At 38.0% G+C, this 24,268-nt stretch overlaps 1 protein-coding gene across 1 annotated transcript in view; it reads right to left on the bottom strand.

The window, feature by feature from the left end:
* Window positions 1-24,268, bottom strand: part of ARHGAP15 (Rho GTPase activating protein 15) — a 565,257-nt gene that overhangs the window by 51,245 nt on the left and 489,744 nt on the right. The window contains exon 12 of the mRNA XM_069473002.1: window positions 8,927-9,032. Coding sequence (XP_069329103.1) covers window positions 8,927-9,032 — 106 coding nt within the window. The remainder of the gene's footprint in view (window positions 1-8,926; window positions 9,033-24,268) is intronic.

The raw sequence follows: 24,268 nt of genomic DNA on the forward strand, positions 1-24,268 counted from the left end.
ATCCTTTACTGCTGTGGTCCCCAACCCTTGGGCCGAGGACTGGTACTGGTTGGTGGCCTGTTAGGAACCAGGCTGCACAGCAGGAGGCACTCAGGTCACCTCCTGAGCTCCACCTCCCCATCTGTGGAAAAATTGTCTTCCATGAAACTTCGCACAGCAGGTGGTGAGTGGCACGCTAAGGAGTGAAGTTTCATCTGTATTTACAGCTGGTCCCCACTGCTTGCATCACCACCTGAGCTCTGCCTCCCCCCCACCACCTGCCCTGCCCCGCCTGTCCCCATGGAAAAGCTGTCTTCCATGAAACCGATTGTCCCTGGTGCCAAAAAGATTGGCTGCTTTACTGGATTTTGCTAATAGAATATAACAATGACCCAATCACATCGTGTCCCCCAGATTCCAGCTTCTTTCATGCCTCCGATTTGGTCCTTTTCCTGTAGGTGATGTGAGTTAAGGATATCACCATTCAGGTAGTTAAAAACCTGGGTGCCATCCTGGACTCCTCCCTCCTCTTAACCTCTTCCATGTACTCCGTGAGCTCGTCCTGTTGCATCCACCCCCTCCGTGCCTCTGGCAGCCATCCCTTTCCTCCATCCCCCCCACCACCCCCCTAGCTGGGGATCGCTGGCGTGGACTGTCATGTCAGCCTTTTCACTGTTGTCACTCCCTCTGGTGGTGTCCTCCTACCATCCTTCACTCTTATAAAAACTGCGATCTTTATAAATACAAATCTCATCACCTTATCTCCCCGCTCAGATCCTTCAGTGATTTTCCTACTGTCTATCAAAAGAATTTCAAACTCCTTAGCAGAGCATATGATGTTCTTCACAATTTCACTTGTTTGTAACATTTGAGGCTCATACTCTGCCACTTCTCTGTATGATTCCCAATTCTCTAACCATTCCAGCGGACTCGCCGTTTCCTCATCACCATAGCTCTCCTTCATGACCTTACGCACAGTGTTCTCTCTGTTTATAGCAGCCTGTTGTCTACCAAACTGACATTTTAAAAGAGAGCCTGTTTCATGTCTTCTGGGAGGCGTTCTTTGATTTATCTAAGCTAACCTGCAGCTCTCATACTATCTTGTGATATTGTACCATATTTGCTATAATTGTATACTCATTTATCTACCTCAGGAGACTATAAGATATGTGAGGGTAGGAGTCCTTTTTATGCCTCTAGCATTGATTTGAGAGGTCAACAGGTTTTTTTTCTGTAAAGGGTCAAATAGTAAATATATTTGGCCTTGTACAACTTGTTGTGGCTATTTGATTCTTGCCATTGTAGTGTGAAAGCAGCCGTAAGCAATACAAAAACAAATAGGTATGTGTGTTCCAATAAAACTTTGTTGACAAACCCAGGAGGCAGGCTAGACGTGGTCCACGGGGCATAGTTTGCCAACCCTTGATTTTGTTTAGGCCTGGAATACAGTAGCCACTCATTTAAGACTTCCTGAAGGAATTAGTGGGTAGGATTTTACAGTTAAACATTTCACAAATGTGAATTTGACCTATTTCACACATGAACAAAACGGAGAGTTAGAAACATTAAAAGATTTTCTCAATGTTGCGCAGTTTCTAAGGGCTGAGGTTGGGACTCAAGCCTACGTCTTATGATTCAAAATTCTTTCCATTAGGTAAAAGGCCAAGATTCACAGTGGAGGAGGGGGGACAACTTAAAAAATTTACCTCGTAGGTAACTTTGGCTCCATGAGGTGAACCAGCACTAATAATAAGAGAAGACAGTGACAGATGGGACAGTAGCCACTTTAAGTTCTGTTGTTTCCTGTTATTCAGTGGTAAATGTTACCATTCAAATGTTAAATCTGAAGATCTAAAGTAATAATTTCACTCCCCTCTTAAAACCTTATCTCCCAGAGCCTTCCTCTAGAACAAGGAGACGCCATTGGAAGGATCACCGAACCTTAGTCCCCAGCTCACAAACCTTGTAAATCCTGTGCCAAGATGTCTCCTAAGTAGATGACATTTTAATGATTACTACGGGGAGTTGGGAACTATTGCTTCACCCTCGCGATCAGAGTAATTAATTTTCTTAACTACCAGACCAAATTCTGCCACGGGAGTCCAGTTGAGGAATCTCAGGCCCATAGGAAGTACATTAGCTCTTCAAAGTGATTAGGGTGCCATTTCAAATACACAAGCAAAGGAGCTATTAAGCTTCTGGCTTATTTCAAACAACTTGCAACCCCTGTCCCGCAGGAGCAGGGGGGTGGGGAGGAGAAGGAAAAGAAAAAAGAGAGAGTGGAAGAAAATAACAATTTGCACAGGTTCCTCATTTTCCAGTAAAAATACCCACGGCCTGCAAGTCTTTGGATATCAGGTATTGTGGTTGGGTGAAAGACCAAAGTGTACAGAAAAAGAACGGAGTGCCAGAGACAGCACAGAAAAACACACCCTGCTCCAAAGCACCGCAGAGCTGAGCATGCAGAGGCCTAGATGGGAAGCAGTGTCATCAACCACCAGCCAGGACAACCAGAGAGAAGGGCGACCGCTTGTGGGCTTTGAAGTACATTCCTTAACCACATCTACTGTTTCCCCCCAATATCAGAAATGCCCACAGTGCCATTTTAAAGATAGGGTGGACGAATTACTTCCTCACCATTGTTTCCTTACACAACCCCTTTATTTCTAGTTCATCATCATTTAAGCTGCTTTTGACATGCTTTTGTAGAATATTTTATTTAATATCCATGAAGACCACAGAGAAGCTTTAAATATCGGTTTACTCTCACAGAGTAGCCATAGCTCAACAGTTTCTCCTTTCAACGAGGCATTCAATTGGCACGCTTCCATGAGATTTGTCTATTCAGCCGTATCATTTTTTCACCTTGGAATTCTATGAACAGCTGGACAATTTTCTTAGAGCCCATGCAAAACGGGAGATTTTAGCTCTCTTTTCAACCTATTTTACAAAGTGCAAGTCTCCTACAAGAATGTTTATTGGCACCTAAAACCTACAGCAAATATATCTTCCAGGGCTATTTTCAAAAATTAATGAATTGGGCATTATTTTATGTTATTAAAAGACCCCATTTCTAAGACACTTTGAATTTCCAGAATAACATGTACATGCATGAAGGTGTACATGAATGTTCTTTTGTGTCCTTTCTTCCCTGAAAAATTTGAGATTGTTTTGACTTTCCAAATGCATGCCACAAAGTAAATCTGGCTAACTAGTTTAATTTAGCTTCATGGAAATACTTGAATATTTGTTTTCTAAATTTTCTGTAATTATCATGTATTATTTTTATCTTGGAAATAAAAATGTGGAAAAAGACTTCAGCACTATCTAGAATACCTCACTAATAGCAATGGCAACAAAAATTCCAGTACTTCAAAAGGGCACCACCAGGCTGAGGTGGATATGTAGTCGGTAGGATTCTAAGAGTGTTTACACTGGTGACTGAGTTTTAGGGTAAGGCCCTACCAGCTTCAAAGTATCTCACCTACCAGGCTTTCACAAAGCCAGTGTTCTGTTCTGCTTGGCAGGAAATTCTCACCATGAGACTCATTCTGATAAGTTAGACAACATGGCAACAGAACTGTCCCTAGGAAACAGCTGTGACAGGAGGCTCTTGATAAGAAGCCCAGGAAGACTGGTGCCTATCTCCAATCTCCTCAGGCCTGCCTCAAAGTAAGGCAGACCAGATGATCATCTCAGCAACTATCACCTGGAAGGTGAAGAGTGGGAACTGAGTCCATGGGAGATACTGGCCAGGTTAATAGGAAGTCAGTGACAGAAAAGAGCTAGGATTGGGTACAAGGATAGGGTGTGACGTGGCTTGTCAAACATGTGAAAACAGCCTCACTGGGACTCTGGGAACTGTCTGAGTTAGGCCAGTAAGGAAACTCAAGTTTTGGAAAAAGATTCTGAGATCTGGGATAAAGAAGTTTCTGGAAGCCGAGAAATTTGGCAGTAATTTACCCCATATTATTTCAGCAATTCTTCCTATACTTATTTCACTAAAAATTATTTTATATTTTCCTCATTATAAAAATAATACCTGTTATATAATGTTTATTAGTACCTATTATATATGTACAAGGTACTGTGCAAGACCCATTAAAAGCATTATTCATAAACTCCTCACTACAGGGAGAGGTTCAATTATAATCCCCCTTTTACAGATGAGAAAATGGAAGCTTAGATTTGAGTGACTTGGCCACGGTTACACCTCTAGTAAGTGGCACAGCAAACATTCACATTCAGGTCTGCCTAACTCCAAAGCCTGTTTTCTTGGTTCCCTTAACCTCAATGTCTCCTTCTATACCATTGTTAGAAAAGCAAAAAAAAATACATGAAAAAAACTTTCCTAATCCAACAACTCAAAGAAATATAACATTTCAGCAAATGTTTTTATAGTATTTTCTATATGCACAACTTTTTTCACATACTTACAATTATACTCTCTTTAAGTATATAAAATATTGTATCTCTGATTTTATTTAACTTCACACAAGCATTTCTCCAAGCATTTTAAAGCAAATAAATAAATAAATAAATAAAAAGCCACGAACTGTGTTTTACCAAGCTGATACGATGTACCGTGTTCTATGCAACCCTTTCCCTATTAGTGAACGCTTATGTTGTTTCTAAGTTTCCACCATTGCAATAGTGTTGTCATAAACAATCTTATCTGCATAAACTTTTCCGCTTTATATGACCTGTTCAAAAGGTATGAAAATTTGAAAAGTCTTTATTCTTGAAATATGTTACATATATGGTTTTCCCAATATGCTGGCTGGTACATCCCAACCAGCATCATTATAGTGCAGCAGTCCCCAAGCTTTTTGGCACCAGGGACTGATTTCATGGATGACAATTTTTACATGATCCAGGGATGGGGTGGGGGAGGGCGAAAGGGAGGTGGAACTCAGGACGTATGCAGCCTGGGGGTTGGGAACCGCAGATACAGAGGGCTTGAAGATTTGATACACACTTGCCAAAATGGGATTCACCTATTTTATTTGCTTTCTATATCTCATCTTCCTCTTTGCCCCGTCTACTTTTGCAAAACAGGGAAAAGGGAACCCTTCTGAACAGTATCTCCTTTTGCTTTTTTTTTATTGCTGTCAGGGGGCTATTTTCACAATTACCCAACACTGAAAGCTCAGACTTTCCTCTGTGGCTGACTGGACATGGGGGATAAAGAAATGAGAGAAATAAAAATACGTTGATTTTTTTCTTTGAAAAATCTCAAGATTTGGACCATTTCTTTCCACTGAATGTCTGTCACTCACTCCGATCTAACTACAGCTTCCATGGGGCCTCCTGGGTTCTTTTCTCCTATCTCTTTCACCCTATATTCTGTTGTCAGATGACTCTTTCATAAACACTGAGAACATCATGCAATTTTCCGGTACATAAAATTTTAGTGATACCCTATTTCTTACTTAACTCTTTTGACTGGCTCTCAACCTCCAGCAACTACCCATAAGCAAGTAAACCATCTTTCTAGGTCCTCCTTCCCATTAACTTCATCTTCACTCTCCTCCCTGCCGTTCCAAAGAAGCAGGCTACAGGAAAATGCATTTGACATGTATATTTTATAAAAATAGTTTTGCCATTTATACGATGATTCAGAAGGTACCACAGGACCTTCCAGGGCCTATCACTGTAATGTCAATTTGTGAAAGTAGCCATTAATAAAGATTTCTGGATGGTGGCATTTGAGATGATAGCTAATTCTGAATTCCTGATCTCAAGCTATGATAGCAGAAGCATAGAACTTGACCTTGAGTTTGATTAAGAGTAAAGACTCTTAGACTTTGAGACTATTCAGCCTGTGCAGCCGTTGTGCAATCTTATGCTTAACATAATCACAGTCCTTTAAAAATTCTGGCTTTTGTGGACAGGATTTACATCCACCTTCTAGCTCCACTGTGCTAAGCTTTCTCAGTTGTTAGCTGCTCTGCTCTGAGGGAGTGTTTAACTCAGAACTCTGCACAAATGGAGTGCTATTTTGTTGACTGTAGAGTACGTAGGTCAAGTGGAATTTTTGGCACTTCATTACATCCCCTGACCCTCACTAAACAAACTTCAAAATATATATATTTGCAACAATTTGGAATAAACACCACATACGAGTGTTGACGGTAGATTTTCTCAAGAACTACCAAATGCATCAAGACTAAGGAAAACATTTTAATGATTCTTTCAAACATGAATGTATTTAAATTCTTGTTAAACAATCTTCTTATTTAGTCTTCTCAGGCTTTGATGACATGCCACGATTGGCTGTTTATCAAAAACTTAGCAAAAAATGCTTAACAAGATATAATCGTGTGCACACACTTGTGCATAATTAAACCCAGTTTATAAATTGGTGCAGGGTGAAATATGGTCACACCACCCAAGAAAGGTTGGTGGCTGGCAAATAACACTTTTTCTCCCCAGCTATAACGATAAATCTTTAAATGTGAATGCTGTGAAGTGATATAATAATCTGATCTTAAATCTTAGTTTAAAACATCCATTTCTATCTCTATTGAACTAAATGAAAGTTTTTACAAAATTAGGAAGTTAACTTGGATATAAGAAACACAATCAGGCATTAATTCTTAAAACTGGGATTATGGGCATGGACTAGGAGGATCTTCATCTTTTGAAGGTTTTTAACTAGATAGATTCTCTTCTGTGTGTTTTATTTTTTTCAAAGGAGGATTTAGCTGACTCTTAGTTTCTTCATTTTATAGATGTTCTTTCAGTTGGAAAAAAAAAGGGAATAATTGGAGACTGAGTAATGGATATTTCTCAAGAACTTCAAGACTAGGTATTGCATAGCATTAAAGGGTATACTTTTCCATTTGTTTTATGACTTTGTCCAGTTAAAGTTACTGAGATAAGCACTCCAGTATTTATTTGTAACTTGAAACTCCTTTCATGGTATGTCTGGATCCTAAGGGAAAAGAATTAACATTTGAGGAATGCTTACCTTGTGCCAGGCATTTTATATGCATTATCTCATTTAATTCTCATAACCACAAGATATGGTTGATATTATGTAATCCGATTTTCCTTGCCTGAGATCATAATGGGAGCAAAGTATAGAGTAAGGATTTGACGCTAGGTCTCTCTCTTTCTGCTTCTTTAAAGCCCAAGATCCTTCTACTAAACCACACTGAGTTTCCCACTGAAGCCAGCACATGAAAGTGACAAGAAGGAACATTTTAAAAACAAGAGATGTTCTGAATTTTGAGATAAAGTTCCCCCCAAGAGTAGAATAAGAGAAATTATCATAATGAGTTAGATTAAAACATGTTCCTTAATGCAATGACCAGTTTAACAAGATATGGACTGCCTACACCATGGAAAATTATGCCATCATTAGAAATAGCAAGACAAGTCTATCTAATGAAATGAAACACTGTCCATGAGTTGCAAAATATTTATAGAACAATCTACGCAGTGTGATGTTCTTTCACACACACAAAAAAACCTTACACACATATATTTGCTCATGCTTAGAAACAGGTGGAAAGGATATATACAAAAATGTTAGTTACTTTTGGTCAGCAGGCTATGAGTGACCAGTAGGCAAATTTCATTTTTTAATGTACTTATGTCTCTGTTGCTTTTTTTGGTGCAATTACATGTATTATGTTCACAATTAAAAATCATACGATGGATTAATTGAACAATCTGTAGCAATGACTCATCCCAAGGAATGGGTGATTAAGATGATTAAGGAGGAGATGTAATCTCACAAAAGCAAAACTGCCCAATTTATCTGAAACTCTATCAGGCTTCAATATCACTATGCATTTATAGTGAAAGCTAAAACTTCATCTCTTGTATTGCACTTTGCCTTATCTAAAGAAGGTGTTAACAGAAGGCAAACGAGTAACAGTCATTTCAGACTTAACATGTCCAAAATAGAGCTCTCAAGTCTGCTTTTCCTGTGCAACCCGTTTCTCCCCCAGTTTTACGCATCTCTGTATGTGGCACTATCATTTCTCTGCTTGCCGGAATTGAAACCCAAAGAGGCACACTTGATTTCTCCTTCCTTTCCACACTCTGCGCCAACCAGCAGCAAATCCAAGCTGCTACACCTCCACAGTGTCTCACCGATTTCTCTCTGATGGCTCTACTCAAGCCACCAATATCTCCTCTGCCTGGACTATGAGGGCCTCTGGGTCTTGACATTCACAATCCATTCTCCACTCGGCAGGCAGCAAGAGCAATATTTTATACTCCCTCAGTTTAGCACTCCTCAGTAGTTCTTCATTGTATTTAGAATGGAATCCAAGCCTCTCACTGTGGCCCACAAGAATCCATGTGATCAGATGCTGGTCTTATGTCTGAGACCTCAGCTCCTGCCACCCTGACACATTAGGCCCTAGTGGTCCTTGCCTTCTGTTTGCTTTTCAAATACTGCAAGCTCTTAGGGGCCTCTTGGGATTCACATATGCCTTTTTTCCTCCCTGGAACACTCTTCTCCTAGCTGTGTACATGGACAGCACCTTATCAATCTGAACCAACATTTTACAGATGAGGAAACTGGATTTCAGAAACTTTAAGTAACTCATTTGTGGTCACAGAACTTGGTACACGGTGGGGCTCAATTTTGAACTCATGCCTGAATCATTTTGTGCCCTTTGTATTACATTAGGTAACAAAGTCAAGACAGACGATCCCTGAACCCTGGTGATGGTTCTGACAATCAATCAGCAAAAATCTACTTGTTGAAAAGGCCATGAAAAATAAATTCTTTCAGAAGTTCTTTTTGTGGATTCTCCTTCCTATCTGTAGCACATTCTCCAACTTCTGCAGGAAGAGTTAGGTCAGCTAGAGGGGAAAATATGCAGTGGATGCATTTGGAAACCTTTCTTTTAGAGATTTAAAATTAAATATTGCTCATTTAGCAAATGACTATAATATGACACACCCAGAAGCACTTATAACTTACTTTGTTAGATGTTTAAAGAGAACTTTCATGGTGTCACGATTTGGTGGAGGAAGTTTTTGTACAAGAGACTTTATAGTTTCAATTCTTGTGTTGTTGTCTTGCTTTTCTGGAAAAAAAAGTAAAAAAGAAGGTTAGAAAAAACCCTAGATTTCATAGGCATAGGAGACAATTTTCTTATGAGAATTTCGGACTAAGACTTAGAAACTAGAAGTCCTAATCTGTGGCCAAACGAAATAGTTGTATTCAACCTAGTTATTATTGAGTTTCTTAGTTTTGACTCTGAATTAGACCATGGTAACATGAAGGCAACAACAGTGTGACTTTGACATGATCTTCCTTTTAAGATCAGGTATTGAGTTGGTTTTCTTAAAATTCCTATTTTACAAGGCATGGTAGGGTGGATAAAGGTCTGCCAAAGATATCCATGTCCTCATCCACAGATCATGTGTCTATGTTATTTCACATGACGAAAGGGACTTTGCAGATGTGATTAAGTTAGGGATTTGGGGATGGCAAGATTTTTTGGAATTATCCAGGTAGGCCCAATGTCATCACAAAGATCCTTATCAGAGAGAAGCAGGAGGTTGAGAGTCGGAGAGAGAAGGCAATGTGACAATGGAAGCAGAGAAGAAAGGCTACGTGACCAGGAGCTGTGGTCCGAGGAATGATGACAGCCATCAAAAGCTGGAAAAGGCAAGGAAACAGAGCTCCGGAAGAAACACAGGCCTCCCAGCACCTTGATCTTTGCCCAGTGAAACTGATTTCAGACTTCTAACATGCAGAACTGTAAGATAAGTTTGTGTTGTTTTTAAGGCACTGAGTTTGTGTTATTGTTACAGCAGCAGTAGGAAACTAACACGGACACATAATATAATTTGATTATAAATATTCTATTGTCTGCTTGATTTTGTGGAAGGGCAAAGATTTTTCTTTTTCATTTACTTCTATGCTATCCTTTCTCCCTAACACATTTTGTTTGTGCTTTAAAATAAGAGAATGAGGCCAGGCGTGGTGGCTCACATCTGTAATCCTAGCATTCTGGGAGGCTAAGGCAGGAGAATTGCTTGAGGTCAGGAGTTCAAGACCAGCCTGAGCAAGCACAAAACCCCATATCTACTAAAAATATAGACAAATTAGCTAGGCATGGTGGTGTGCATCGGTAGTCCCAGCTAATTGGAGGCTGAGGCAGGAGGATTGCCTGACCCCAGGAGTTTGAGGTTGCAGTGAGCTATGATGAAGCCATGACACTCTAGCAGGGACAACAGAGAGAGACACTGTCAAAAAACAAAACAAAACAAAACAAAACAAAACACCACATAAAATAAGAGAATGTAAAACATAAAAATTGCAATAGTATAATACTTGGCCATAGACATTTCTTAAAATAGGAAATTGTTCAAAACTGCATACCACATAGAATGCTTTCCCTTATTTTGTGTTTTGGGTTTTCTTTTCCTTTATAGGCATGGATGTCAAAATAAGAACTGAGTTACTTAGTACCCTAGGGAATTCATCTTTCCATAGTATTAACCAGGGCCTTACCATCTAGATGTATAATTATTTATTGAACTTAAACACTTTATGTACACTGACCTAGGTATCTTTCCTTTCTGTACTTTAACTTTTAGCACAGAGCTCCTGATGATTCTAAAGAGGTCAAAGCTGGAAAAGATGATAACACACACACACACACACACACACACACGGAATAGTATGTAAGGCAGACACCCACCCAATATCCATTCTCTTCTTCCTTAGCAAGACAATCTCACTGTTGAGAGGATGGCAATATACCCAGCTGAAAGGGCCCATTTCCTGGTTGCCTTGGCAGCTGGAGTGGCCATGTGACCAAGTCTGGCCAATGACACTGAAGTCACAGAGTTGCGGGGGGCCTTCTGGGAGGTCCTGCATGAGCTCTTTTAGTTCTTTTGCCCTTTTACCTTCTCTCCTTTTTGCTTCTTTGAATATAGATGGAATGGCTGTACTAGGAGATGCTCTTGAGAACTGAAGCTCTGCAGAGTGGAACACACAGGTGGAGGAAGCTCCCCTGAATCTGTAGGGTAGTCAGACCAATCCTATCCTGCCTGCCTCTGGGCTTCTTTGGCACAGAAAGTAAGGCCTTGTATACTGAAGCCTTTGGGGATGGATCTCTCATACTAAGGCCAAACATAGCTCCTAGTAAGATGTACTTCCAAAAGCTTTTGTCAGTAGGTGCATAAACTTTATATAGTAGGGTAAGAGAGTTAGTTTAGAAACTGGCAGTTTCTTTAATACGTTGTTACAAAAGAAACTTTTTTATAAGGAATTCTAGGAAACTATCCTGCAGAAGATGGTATTAATATTTGGCTAAAGTGGGGTGGGGGCAGGCTTCCTAGTAGAACTCTGCTTGGAAGCTTTTCTTTTTCCTCCTAAAACCACAAAGGCCTATAAATAATGCCTCCCACAGTCAAAGCTTTCAAAATTGCAGTTATTCTTAGAAGAGTTCCAACATGATATGGCTTGGACAACTGCAAATGAAAGAAACAAAGGGGAGAGAGAAGAGAAAAAAAGAAAATTGCAACATCATAGTCTATACCAGACAGACTCTTTTCTGACAAAGAGTAGAAAGCCCCGCTGTAACTTAATGAAGGTAAGATGTGATGTTTCATATGACCAACTGGGGCCAAAAAAAAAAAAAAAAAACAAAAACTCAGAGAAAAAGGTAGAAGAAATTAATAAAGGGGAGAGTGAAATTGGTATAGTATGCCCAGAACGGAGCTATTAGAGTAGTGAATGCCTTTTATCTAATTATCTGAAGCTAATACTATACAACGATGACTATATACATATACACATACATACATATATATTCAAGAAGCTGATACATTCTGCATAAATTGGCATGATTTTAGTAGTATAATTTACCTAAGGATCTGGTGAAATGTTTGATCCAAGCAACAAAGATGATATTAGGAAGGGGAGGAGAAGAGACCTTACTAATTTCACTGAAGTCTCTGACTACAGTAATAACCAGGCCAATGTCAGAATCTCCAAAACAGAATAAGTTGACATTGGGGGCTACGGAAGTAGCGGCTGCAAATTAACCTTGATGGACAATAAGCGGAGTGTAGTCTTAATGGCTACATCCAGCAAACCTTAGTTTTAGGGAACATATGATCCGGGGAGGGTAGGTTTAAAAAAGGCTGAGCATTGCTTAATTGGAAGTACTTGAATTTGCAGGGTCACTGACATGACGCTTGAGTAGAAATTAAAACATTACCAAGCCTGTTAATCCACCGGTAAAAGAATTATTAGCTTTCTTAGAGACAGTTCTCCTTCTCCTGTGTTCCATTGCACTTAGAATATTCTACTTATACAACACTTGATATTTCCACTGCTTGAATGCCTGTCAATTTCCCCCATTAAAAAGGGAATTTTCCCTATAAAGCTAGGCAGTTTTTATATTGGTATGTAGTGGGTTAAATGAATGAAGAAAGAATTAGTGAACTAATGAAAGACATGAACATGGATTGGAATAGATGAACCTTGGTTTGAATTCTGTAACAGCTTTTATTAGCTGTGTGGTCTTGGACAACTTTCTTACTTGCTTTGAATAATATCTAAAAGGATAGTTTTATGGAATAAACAAGATGGTATGTAATGTACCAAGCACAATTACTAGTAAAACTAAGTACTCTATAAACATTCACCCTTTCCCCCCCTCACCTTTTTTGAGGTCCATGCTGGGTCTGGTTCACCTTTTATTTCCAGCAGTTAGCATACTATCTGGTTGCAGTGACATTCAAAATGTGGTTGCTAATTCTTGAACTGAGTTGGTGCCAGTTGGTGAAAATACAATTGCTATGGTAGCCTGGCATTACACAACACCCTAAATACTTTGTGATAGGCTGAGAAATAGTAGATCTGATTGGTGAGCAGCCCAGTTATATATAAATATCCTCATAAAAGTATACGATGGTTTTCAAGTCTGCTTATAAGAAACATTCTGCATGCAAATATTTTATAGAAATATTTTTATCTCTTTTTCTACTTTCACACATACTTCAGGAATCAGACAATTGGATAGTGGCATATGCATATTTGTGGCTAAGTTATACTTAAGTTCTAGAGGGGGAACTGCACGATAGCTTAGCGAGGGCTGAAATACTGTTAAGGAAGAACAATTTATTTTTCTTACAACATAATCAGAACAAAATCTTTTGAAAAGGTTATAGGAAAGCAGTGTTTTCCCATTCAAATCAATACTGCAGCCACTCTTCCATAGCTTGTAAAATCAGGAAATAACACAAACACTTCTAAGTGGGGGAACATCTAAAAATACAATTGGATACATTAAAATCGAAATGACACCTTTTCAGATCTGGTTTATTGATGTGTCATATTAGGAATTGGAATCAGCATACATAATACAGGAGTGGTTAATGAGCTAAGATTCATACACAGCTTACTAAAGATGTGTCAACTGTCTTCAATTGATTCAGTGAGCATCTGAAAGACAGCATTTTCTATTAATATTTCTCCTTTAGCATATGGTTTCTCATTATTGTGAAGCATTGAAAGTTCTGAGAAGACTCTGAGATATCTCTAACTTTTTACATTATGACTGGAGGTGGGGGTGGGTGGGCAGGAATTTTTTCTACATGGAGAATTAGAGAATCTCTTAGGTAAATTGTACACTAAGAGGCTCATGCAAAACCTTCCCCCCCAAAAAAGAACTCCTTAATTCTTCCCTTTTCTCTCACATTTGCTCCTACCCTCATTCTATTATGATTTATTTTTGTATACAGTCTGTGCTCGTTAATACTTCAATTTTAGTTCCTCACCTATATCCAAATAGCCTCTTCAGTCTCTAAGCTGTGAACCTGTAACTGCATATAAAACTTTTCTGTCGTGGTTCATTTTCACTTTCCAACAGTGACTCCAAATTGTTTCTTATTAATGCCCACTCCTCACCCACCTGCTCCCATCTTCTCAAACTCACCAAACTCATTGCTGCAAATGAGCTTCTTCAAAAACAATTCCAGGCTACTTAGATGTTACTTAAAGAAGTAACAACTGCATGATGTGAAATAGCCTTTAATGTTATGGTAAGGACGTGGCTTTATCCTTTGCCCTCATGCATGGTTTTGAGGGCACATTTTTCAAAATGTGGTTTATGATAGTTACATTTGCATTTACTGCATGAAATGTTGCTACTAAAACAAGCACATTTACAACCGAACGCCGTTTAGGAAAGAGATAAGATAAAGTTATATACGGCAATGGAAAAAGTTCTGCACAAAGAAAAACGTTGGCCCTGATGATGACCCTGGACACTTTTCTGGCCTTATCATCCATGCCTTTGTTATTCTTAACTTATTTATATGGCCACATGTTAAATCAAATTACAAAATAAATTCTGCTTTTGTTATATAAGTTCACCCAGAGGAAGACAAGACCGGATTCTCCCAGTAACCAATGTATAGGGAGTGCTATTCCTGCTATTTATCTACAATTCTTAAAGGACAACTGTATCCCTTTGTTTTAAGGAGGTTAGCAGTTTCACAGCTGTTCTGCTTCTGGAAGTTATTCTGCAATGTTTAATGCACGCTGTGTGAAAAACACGGTAGTCACTATATGTCAGGGCTATATTTGGAAGAAAGTGGTCCTCTAGTTTCTATTCAATTTATACTTTTTGTATCATGGCCATTTCAGAATTTAGTTAGAGACTGCCCTTGCGTATGGGAGGAATGAGTGTTTTCAGAGAAAATTTTATTTGTTTCAGCATGCTCTGTGACTGGATACAAATCTTTGAGGACATGCCTTTTAATGACAAAACTTGAGTTGGGGGTTGAGGAGTCATCCAAGAGATGACAATAACTGCATGATAAATGTCTTTAAATAGCTTACAGTTACTTTAGGAGGAGATGCTCCAGGGACAAATTCAAACCTCAGAAACAGATACAAATACACACATACTTCAAACTCATGTTGTAAATAAGAGAAGTGGTATGTCATAGAGGAGTCTGAAAGAAATGGGTTAGAATTTTTGTTCTGCTGTATGATTCTGGGCCAGTTGCTTAAACTCTTGATGTTTCCAGTTCTTTACTTAAAAATACAGAAAAATTATACATATCTCATAGGATTTTTGTAGAATTAAATGTTTCGATGCACATAAGTGCACAGACAGTAAACGATCATTAACTGTAAGCCCCCTTCCCTCTAAAATCTTTCTTTTTAATTGTCCTATCGTGACTGCCCGTAGTTCAAGGTTGTTTCTGAAACCACATGAAGCCATAAATTTTACTTTTTACTACACTTTCCTAAAAATAGGAACAGGACACAGTATATGATAGCTCTGTAAATACATAGAATGCTGTCAATTGTCAAAGAGTGTTTGGTTAAAATTCATAAGTAGATACAGTATATTATAAATGAAAGTGTCATTGCATCATAAACAAGGAATAACCATGACTTTAAGGCTAACCTGTAGATGGCAATTTGCAAGTTTTCAAGAATCTGTGACCTCCTCCAAAAAATCCAGAAAAACTATCTTTTATATTTAATTAAAATGAAGCCACATTCTCAATGTCTGCAGATAGCTGGTTAAGTTTGGCTTTAGATATTGATAAACTATGTCACAACAGTTCAACTTGAGAAGAGAGATGTGCTACTTACAGGAAAGACCCAGCAGGAACTCTAATCTACGTGACTCAAATAAGACTCATTTCTTTCTCTAGTGGGGCTCACCTGGCAATTAGACCTGACCACCCCATTTTCACACCAGATTTCCTTGTAGTCATAGTTTCACTTCCAGGAGATGTTAATATTTTGTCTGTTTTTTGAATAAAGCAGCCCTTTTAGGAAGAATTTTAAAAATGGGAACTCCCCATAGACAATAAATGTCAGTATCAAAAAACACGCTGGCCAGTTTATTGGCATAAGTCCATGATTCCGTCAAATGCAGAAAGCTTCAGCTCACTGGACACTTTAGCACTGTTTCCAGAGGCCATTTCTGCTCCCAGTCCAGGAGAAACTAGGCCATTCAGAGCACACCATTAGAAACATTGTCAAGAGCAGTCTTGTTAAGCGTTACCTCTACTTTCCACCTCTGTTTCTACTGTTGGCAATGAACAACTATGAAATTATTGAAAAGAAAATGTTTATCTATTTCTTAAATAATTTATGGAGTATTAAACATATATAGGTATATATGTTTAAGGAAAACCATATTTATTAAGGCCTATGTGCTACCTGTGGCAGATGCAAAGCTGGTTGGTAGCTTGCCATTGTATAATCCAGAGGGGCAGATAAAATATAAAATATGTCATCATGGATGTTTAAATATAAGGCATATCATAATATAGGTATCTGTGAAGTTTATATCTTTCTTCTGATGGAAGGGATCATCTAAGATGATTGTTAAACTCAAAAAGCTGAGATATCAGCTCATTATTCCAAAAAAAAAAAAGCGAAGTAATTCAGAAATGCAGTGGATACAAATAAATCAGTGTAAAATTCTATTTAATCAATTTCTAAATGTCTTTAAAGTTATTACATTTAACTTCTTCATACATTTAAAAATACATTCAGGAAAGTAATAATATCTTTTTTTTTCATGTAACTATCCATCTCTGTCATTCTAGTGTCTTCTCACATTGGGGGCAGGTTTGGAAAACATATTCAAGTTTTAGATTCAAAGTACTTTTAGTAAAGAGTATTGGTTTGGTGCAATCAATTTTAGAATGATAATATTCCCCAAAATGCACCACCCTGAAACTGGCTCTTACACCAAACTTTCCCTCCTCAGTTTTGCACTGAAGTCCCTATTTGTTTGAATTGAAGAGCAAGGCAGTGGCTGACACTCCGTTAGCAATCTTCAGAGGAGAAGCAGGATCCTATTGTCTTCCCCAGAATTTCTCGTTCTTCAAAGTAATTTTAAAGGTGTCATGGTGGCCAAGCACATTTCTGCAACTTACAAATGACACTAATTCATCCTTAGGTGATAGTCTGTACTGAAAAAATAAAGCTCATTGGTTTAATTCTTTGAAATTCAATTCTCCTGTGAAAATTTTCTTGATACGATGTTTATTCATTTATATCTGGTTTACAAGCTTTTCTTTCTTTTGTTTTTTTAAGACCATTTTGAGTCATTTAACATCTTTCTCATTGTAAACCAGTAATTCATTTCAAATACTCAAGTAGCTATTTATATTAAGCATTATCTTTGTACGTTTTCATGAGGGTGGAAATCTTACAAATACTTTTGAACGTTTGAAGATTTTAATATAAGTGTCTAATGTTCTGCCTCTTTCCATTGGTAGACAAATTAAATTTACAGGATATTAAAAAAATCTCACTTGAAAACAAGATTTATTTACTATATCACAATTAGAAAAAATGTGAACTAAGAAATACTTTCCCTGTCTTTTGGGTTAAAATTTTTTTTTTTTTAAAGAAAACATATTAAACTTTATCCATAACAAAAAAAACCCTGAAGAGGAGATGATGGTTAGGATGGTAGACTACTCCTCCAGTCAGCTCATTTGACAAGGACACACGGTGACCCAGAGAGAAAGGGAAAGTTATTAATTAAACAAACATGAAAATCCTTTAAGAAATGGGTTATAAAATAATTTTATGATTCAGCTTTTTTTTTTTTTTTAAATAATTGTGAGACTATTGTAAAAGAAGAAAAACAGGCAACATGTGGTAACTTTAGTCAGCATTTCTGAACTGGGAATGATAAACACCTCTGCCTGGCTCTGGCATTTATCAGGGCTGAGATATTATTACCACATAGAGTCACAGCATGGTTACTGTTATCATCGGAAAAAAGAGCCAGCTAATCTTAATGGTTTGTAAAGCCGTTACCTGCACTGGTCTGACATTTATCATGATCATTTTACCACATGGGTCCTACATAGCAAAGGTCTTTTATCTGGAAGGGACATCACTATGAATTATTATTTGCAGCTAGGTAGAAAATTGTATGTTGTAGATACCTTTTCTCATTATAAATCACATAGTCACATTTCACCATTTCCCCCAGAAAGTTGCTGAGCCTAGATTTTTTTGCCACGGCTTGCTTTCCTCTCTCCCACCCTTCTCTTTTTATAGTTTCTTGAAAATATTAGCCATTTTTTCATTAACACCTTTAATGTAATTTCTGAAGAACCACAGATATGGTAGGTGTACATCCGGACACACTTTCACTGTAGTTAGGGGACTTTCCTATACATTCTGTAAAAAGACTTTAGAAATTAAAATTGATAAACTATCTGCTTTTTTAAGAAAATGATTATTCTCTCTTCTGACTTAATGACCAGACTTTTCTCCATTTTTGACCTTGTCAATAGAATATTTACCAGTGCGTCAGACAAAATTTCTTATGATTGATTTGAAATACTCAAAACACTTATGCCATTTCTTGCCTGAAATCTTTACCTTGGAAATGTATTCTCATAAGGAGTACACTAGTTTTATTTTGTTAGATAGTAAGTTTTTTCAGACTCTGTTTTAGTAAGTTACAATGGAGTGCAAGGTTCCTTCAACACATTTGTTTGAAAAGATGCTTAGATTCTATCCCTAGCTATCAATGTCCTAATGACACATATTAATACTTACTATAGAAGAAATAAGGACATTAAAAGGTCTGATGTTTTCAAACCATGGGACCAAGTCAGTAGAGTGAAATGTGTTAATTTGACAATGGAAAATTACAGTGAAAAGCCCAAGTTGTTTACCATGGAGAAGAAATCCTCTCTTTTAAAAAGATTGAGACAACTAATCTTCTGAAAGAAATATTTATATATTTTCTTCTTTCTCAAGTGTTCCATTAGGAATAAACAAGCCAGAAATTCTGTACTTTTATAATGAAGGGGGAGGAGAATTCTTTGCCATTTTTGCATTTAGAAAGAAATGTGCAAGAAGAATGTGACAATTTAAGCAAATCAAGATTGTTTCAAATGGATCACAAACGGGACTTTACGGGATATTTTATACTATCATGTGAAGCAAACAGTAAATTTGAAAGGAGGATTTTCTCAATGGTCTAGTTCTGATGTGTTTTCCCATTTCTTTGTGTGTTTAAAAGAGGTTTGGCTGTGGTGTTTAATATTGCTTCTACTCTTTTGCAAATGAGTTCTAGAAAAATATTCGCACATGAAGGAACGCTGATGTGCTGTATTGCTCACAGCAGCTGGGGGGATATGAACGAAGAAACCAGATTCCCGAGTCTGGATTTAGCAAAAATAAACACCTATAATTCCATTTTTAAAAATCTATCACTTTAAATGTTTATGGGCATCAACAGTAGGCCTCTCTCGCTTTGAAGAAGTCCAATATTTTTCTCAAATGACTCCATTCTTAAAAGAAATAGAGTAATTTAACCTGAGGTGCACTATTTTGAAGTGGTGTGTGTTAGTTACTTTGCCTACTTTGTAATGTTTGATTCCATATGATTTTTTTGTATCATTACAAATTTCCTCCAAAGGAAACAGTTTCTGTTTCAGAGACTTGTGAGATATGTTTGCATAAATTGGGAGGCCAAGGGGAGGAGGTCATTTGTGAAATTAACCTGTACTTTCATTGCTGAAAAAGAGTTGCACACAATTTGATTCAGACTTCCAAAATTTCACTTGAAAACGGTGGCCTAATATTCCAGCATACTGCTTTACCAGTCTTGAAGGGCTGCCCTGATTTAAAACAAACAGAAACAACAACAAAAAAACAACAAACAAGCCCCTTTATCCTTTTTTTATTTTAGAATGACTCTTTTGTTCTAGCTGAACACCATCTTGCCATTATTGTCCCCCAAATACTGTAACCTGGGAGCATTTACAATAATTAGTGAGGGGCTCTGCCGCTCGGATTTTTCTCCTTTTCTGGGGAACTGGGTGAATCGCTGAGTGCTAATGAAAGTGGGAGACTTCTAGTGGTTGAGCCAGGCACAGCGCCGGCAGACGCTTTAAGCTTCCCACTGTGCGGCAGTGCAAGCTTCCCCGCTGTTATGTTTACCATAGTTTTAATGTCTGTGAAAAAATTCCTGATGCAACCAAATTACGTTATGCCCTTTTGTTTATCTAACCCTACCCTCCCTGCCTCCTTCCCCCCACAATTTAGCAGATTCCTGTTGCCCCTGTTACAGAAAGCTCCTCCTCAACTTTGTGACCACCCTACTACTTCAATTCTTGTCATGAGAGCCCAGCTGCTCTGCAGCCTTGTCTGCAAAGCCTGATCCAGAAGTTTGGGGCGGATTACACACACACACACACACACACACACACACACCCTGCTCGACTTCTGCCACCTAATAATGAACATCCTCCTCTCCACTGCATTTGAATTTCATCGGAGGTAATATTAAAGCACCAAATTTAATCATGGGGCATTGCATTGACAATACCAGCTTAAAATGCAAATGTCCTTGGTGAAATGCACTGTGTCTTTAAAGGAATCTATTGAAAGACCTCAAACTCCCACTGTGCTCTAAGATGAAAACAACCAATCTGCGACTAGAGTTGTCCTTTTCTTAAAAATGGTTATCGCTAAGAAAATGACCATTCCATTATATTGTAAATTGATGGATTCACCAAGTGTGATGTACAGCGAAGTTTTTAATGAATATTCATACAACTTTTTCAAGCCATTAACAAGACTTAAGACAATGAGGTTGCCACTTAGTCCCATTTAGATGGGGTGGGGGGAGGAAGGAGAAAAAACAGCACTTGGAAAAGTTTAACTTTCATGTATCAAACTCCAGGTGCCAGAGTTTGAGGAAAATAACCAATAATAGCCATTTTTTACATATTTGATGGGACTGATTATGCAATGTGCAACTCTAAATGGCTTATAGCACATTGTAGCATGGTTCCATCCCATTGGCTACAGTAGGGTGCAGGCAGATGGATGACAGTGACAGGGAGAGAAGTGCTTTTGCTTAGCCGTGCGTTAAGATGCCATCCAGAAGCTCTGTGCACTGCAGACACTTCATTAGGATGCCAGGATAATGGTAAACTACCACTCAGAGTGACACCCCATTTCCTGCTTACTGAGCGCTCCAACCTCGGCAGATGTCAACAATCTCACAGTGCTACAGAGCAGACCTAACTTTCCAGCCACTTTGACTCCAATTTTTTCCTCCTAACAGTGCCATACATTATGTGCAATATGTAATGGCAAACACCGCCCCGAAAACAAAATCTGCACAGTTTGTTATGACCGGAGTGCTTCATTTTTTTTTTTTCTTTCTTTTAAAAGATGAGGGACAGTGAGTTGGGTAAGAGAATGTGTCCATCAGCTATACTAACCTCAAAATTTCTTGCTATGATTCCATTTGCTTATCAATGCAAAGTGTTAATTGTATGGTGAACTCTGGTTAATAGTAGTTAAACTCTAATCATAGGGGATATGACTGTTTCTTTTAATTAATGTCCGTTCCAAAGGTAAGAGCTTTTGGAATTCTTTTGTTAAAGATTTTAGATTCAGTTTTGGTATACTTCTTAGTTGTCTGCCAAGAAAAGGCTGACTTGAGCATCTGGATGGTATTTCCTCTGCAAATGTATAACTTGAGACCATTCGCACACCTCCTTACCAGCAAGTCAAGCCAAGAGAAACTTTTTCTATGATGTAAAATCCAAAATTCTTTTCATAAAGAACCAAGGTGTGGTTTAGATAGTGAAAAGAAAAAAATCCCCCAAATGGAAAAATAATACTCTGAAATCTATCATTACAATAAAATGATTGATTTGCATTTCGTGATCCTAAGCATCTTCTTAGAAGCTCAAAGGGCCTTGCAAATGGCAGCACTAAAAATAAATATCCTCCTCTCAGGCCTGTTATCATTTCCAGGTAAAGACACAAATGTAAAGAAGAAGCCATGGGCAGAGGTCACACCCCAAGGAAGAATTTGAATGCAAACTTTCAGTGTGATGCCCTCTAAAAAGAACTGATGCAAATCTTGACTTTTGGTTTTGATGGCATCCGGTTGGCAACACCAAACCACTTCTTGAAACTTGTCACTGAATATGCTTGAGGACAAAGAAAATAGACTAGAATTCTTAAAATAAGCTACACAGGGACTGACAGTCAACATAGTGACAAAAATTTAAGAATAATTTACTCGAAGACATATTGGACTTAATTGGAAAATGCCAGTGCTGGAACTGCCTGAGCTATTGAACTATTGAACCAGAGAGTGTGTGCATTTCTGAAAGCAGAGAGAAGCATTCTTATTTTTCTTCAACTGTCTGATTTTAAAAATCAAAACCTCAAAGCCTATGCCAACTAGAAAACTGGGCAGCACTCTCTTTCCTACGTAGCTAATGCTGTTTAGAGTAGGGTGAATGCTTCCCTTCTGCCCCCCTCACCAGTCCCCTCCTCTTCTAAACTGCAGATCAGGACTACTCTTTTAATTGAGATAATTTAAAGACAGTAATTTTCATAAAATAACTGAGAACACTGTAGGTGGAAGGCAGAAAGGATGTCCTGATAATGGCATATATCACCTTGGGAATTACAATTCCATATGTAAAGCATGGGGTGGGGTGTGAAGACTTGTAAAAGTCTTTAGAAATAAATTCTTGGAATTCCAAGGTTTTATGTACTTCATCGTTTAGAGTGCCAGAGAGTCAAGGAATTAGGGCGAGAGAAAATTCAATGTCGGTATAATAAGGTCATAACAGACTGAAGCAAAGGGTAAAAGACGATATGAATAGAACGTTGGATACATTTCTACCTTTTGAGATGAATAAACATAATTTCCAAGAATGTGTGACCTACGAAAACACTCATTTCAGATAAGAGGACAGTGCTCAGATTTTCAGAGCTCTCACAATGACCACTAGACAATTAGGAAACTATTTAGTATCTCTAATAAAATTTGACACAAGGAGTTGAATGAAGAGAATCATAGCAAGTCATCAGAAGAGGACAAGGTAAGATGAAAAGATACTGGGATAAAATGAGGATTTGAGGAAGAACAGTGTGAAAACTAAAAATGTAAAACAAAATTAAGTTTTCCATTAAAGGTCAAATTTTTACTGCAGAAAAATTAGGTCACTGATATGGACAACAAACTAGAGTTTTCCCAGGGTATGGAGACATAGATGAGAAAGAAGACATGTCGAAAGTCAGCGAATTGAGAGATTATTTACAACTTCTAAGTATACTTGAGGAAGAAATCAAATTTTAAAAATATGCAATAATCAAGGACAAAATTAAAGAAAATTCCTCTGACTTAAAAAAAAACTATTTCAGGCTGGGTGTGGTGACTCATGCCTGTAATCCTAGCATGAGCCATCACTCCTAGTGGGAGGCCAAGGTGGGAGGATCTCTTAAGGTCAGGAGTTCAGACCAGCCTGGGCAAGAACAAGACCCCTTCTCTACTAAAAATAGAAAAAATTATCCAGGCATGCCAGTGCATGTCTATAGATCCAGCTACCCAGGAGGCTGAGGCAGGAAGATTATCTGAGCCCAGGAATTTGAGCTTGCAGTGAGCTGTGATGACACCATTGTACTCTAGCCAGGGAGACAGAGTAAGACACTGTCTCAAAAACAAAACAAAACAAATCAAAACAAAACAAAACCAAAACTATTTCAGTCTTGAAAATATCAGCTAAGTTCTAAGAAAATATCATTCAATAGATAAACTATCTTGATATATTCTGGCAAAACTTTTGAATGACAAGGATAGAGCGTTATTCTACAAATATTAATATAAAAACAGGACTAAATAAATAAACATTCAGGTTTCCCTAAGACTTTTCTCAGTAAATCCTAAACAAAACAAAACAAAACAAAGCAGGATCTACTGAGTTTAAAGGAGAATAAATTGTGGCCCTAAAATTGTGTGCACATTCAAAATTGTCTTTTGCATATTAAGATAACAGAAAGATATTCTAATCCATGCAAAAATTTATAATAGCAAAGCTATCTTGAAAAGTTTTCTTCTAGGCTTGTGCAAGTCTACCAAGTGATGAATCAAAATTTATAACTCAAGAGTTGAGACACTATAAGCAAAACTAAGCATCTTCTTTACTTAGTTTGGATCTAAAACTCAGAAGGCCCCATTGGATTATTTCTCTCTGGCTTCCACTTAGCTCTTGGTAACAGGAAATGCCTTTCTTGTGTCCACTTTTCATGGTTCAGGTGAGAGTTCTGGGGGCATGTGACGACTATTTAAGACAATGACTGGTGCTGTTCATTCTAGAGTTTGCTAGAAACCACCATTATTAGAACATCGCGCTAGAGAGATACTAAAGTTTCTTCTTCCCCTCTTAAAAACCAAAGCTGCAGAGAGCAGAAAAATGTTTACTTCTCTTGCTAAGGATCCTTGGAAAACATGCTTTCTGTCTATAACAA

The sequence above is a fragment of the Eulemur rufifrons genome, chromosome 1 (assembly GCF_041146395.1).
Source record: "Eulemur rufifrons isolate Redbay chromosome 1, OSU_ERuf_1, whole genome shotgun sequence".
Classification (NCBI taxonomy): Eukaryota; Metazoa; Chordata; class Mammalia; order Primates; family Lemuridae; genus Eulemur; species Eulemur rufifrons.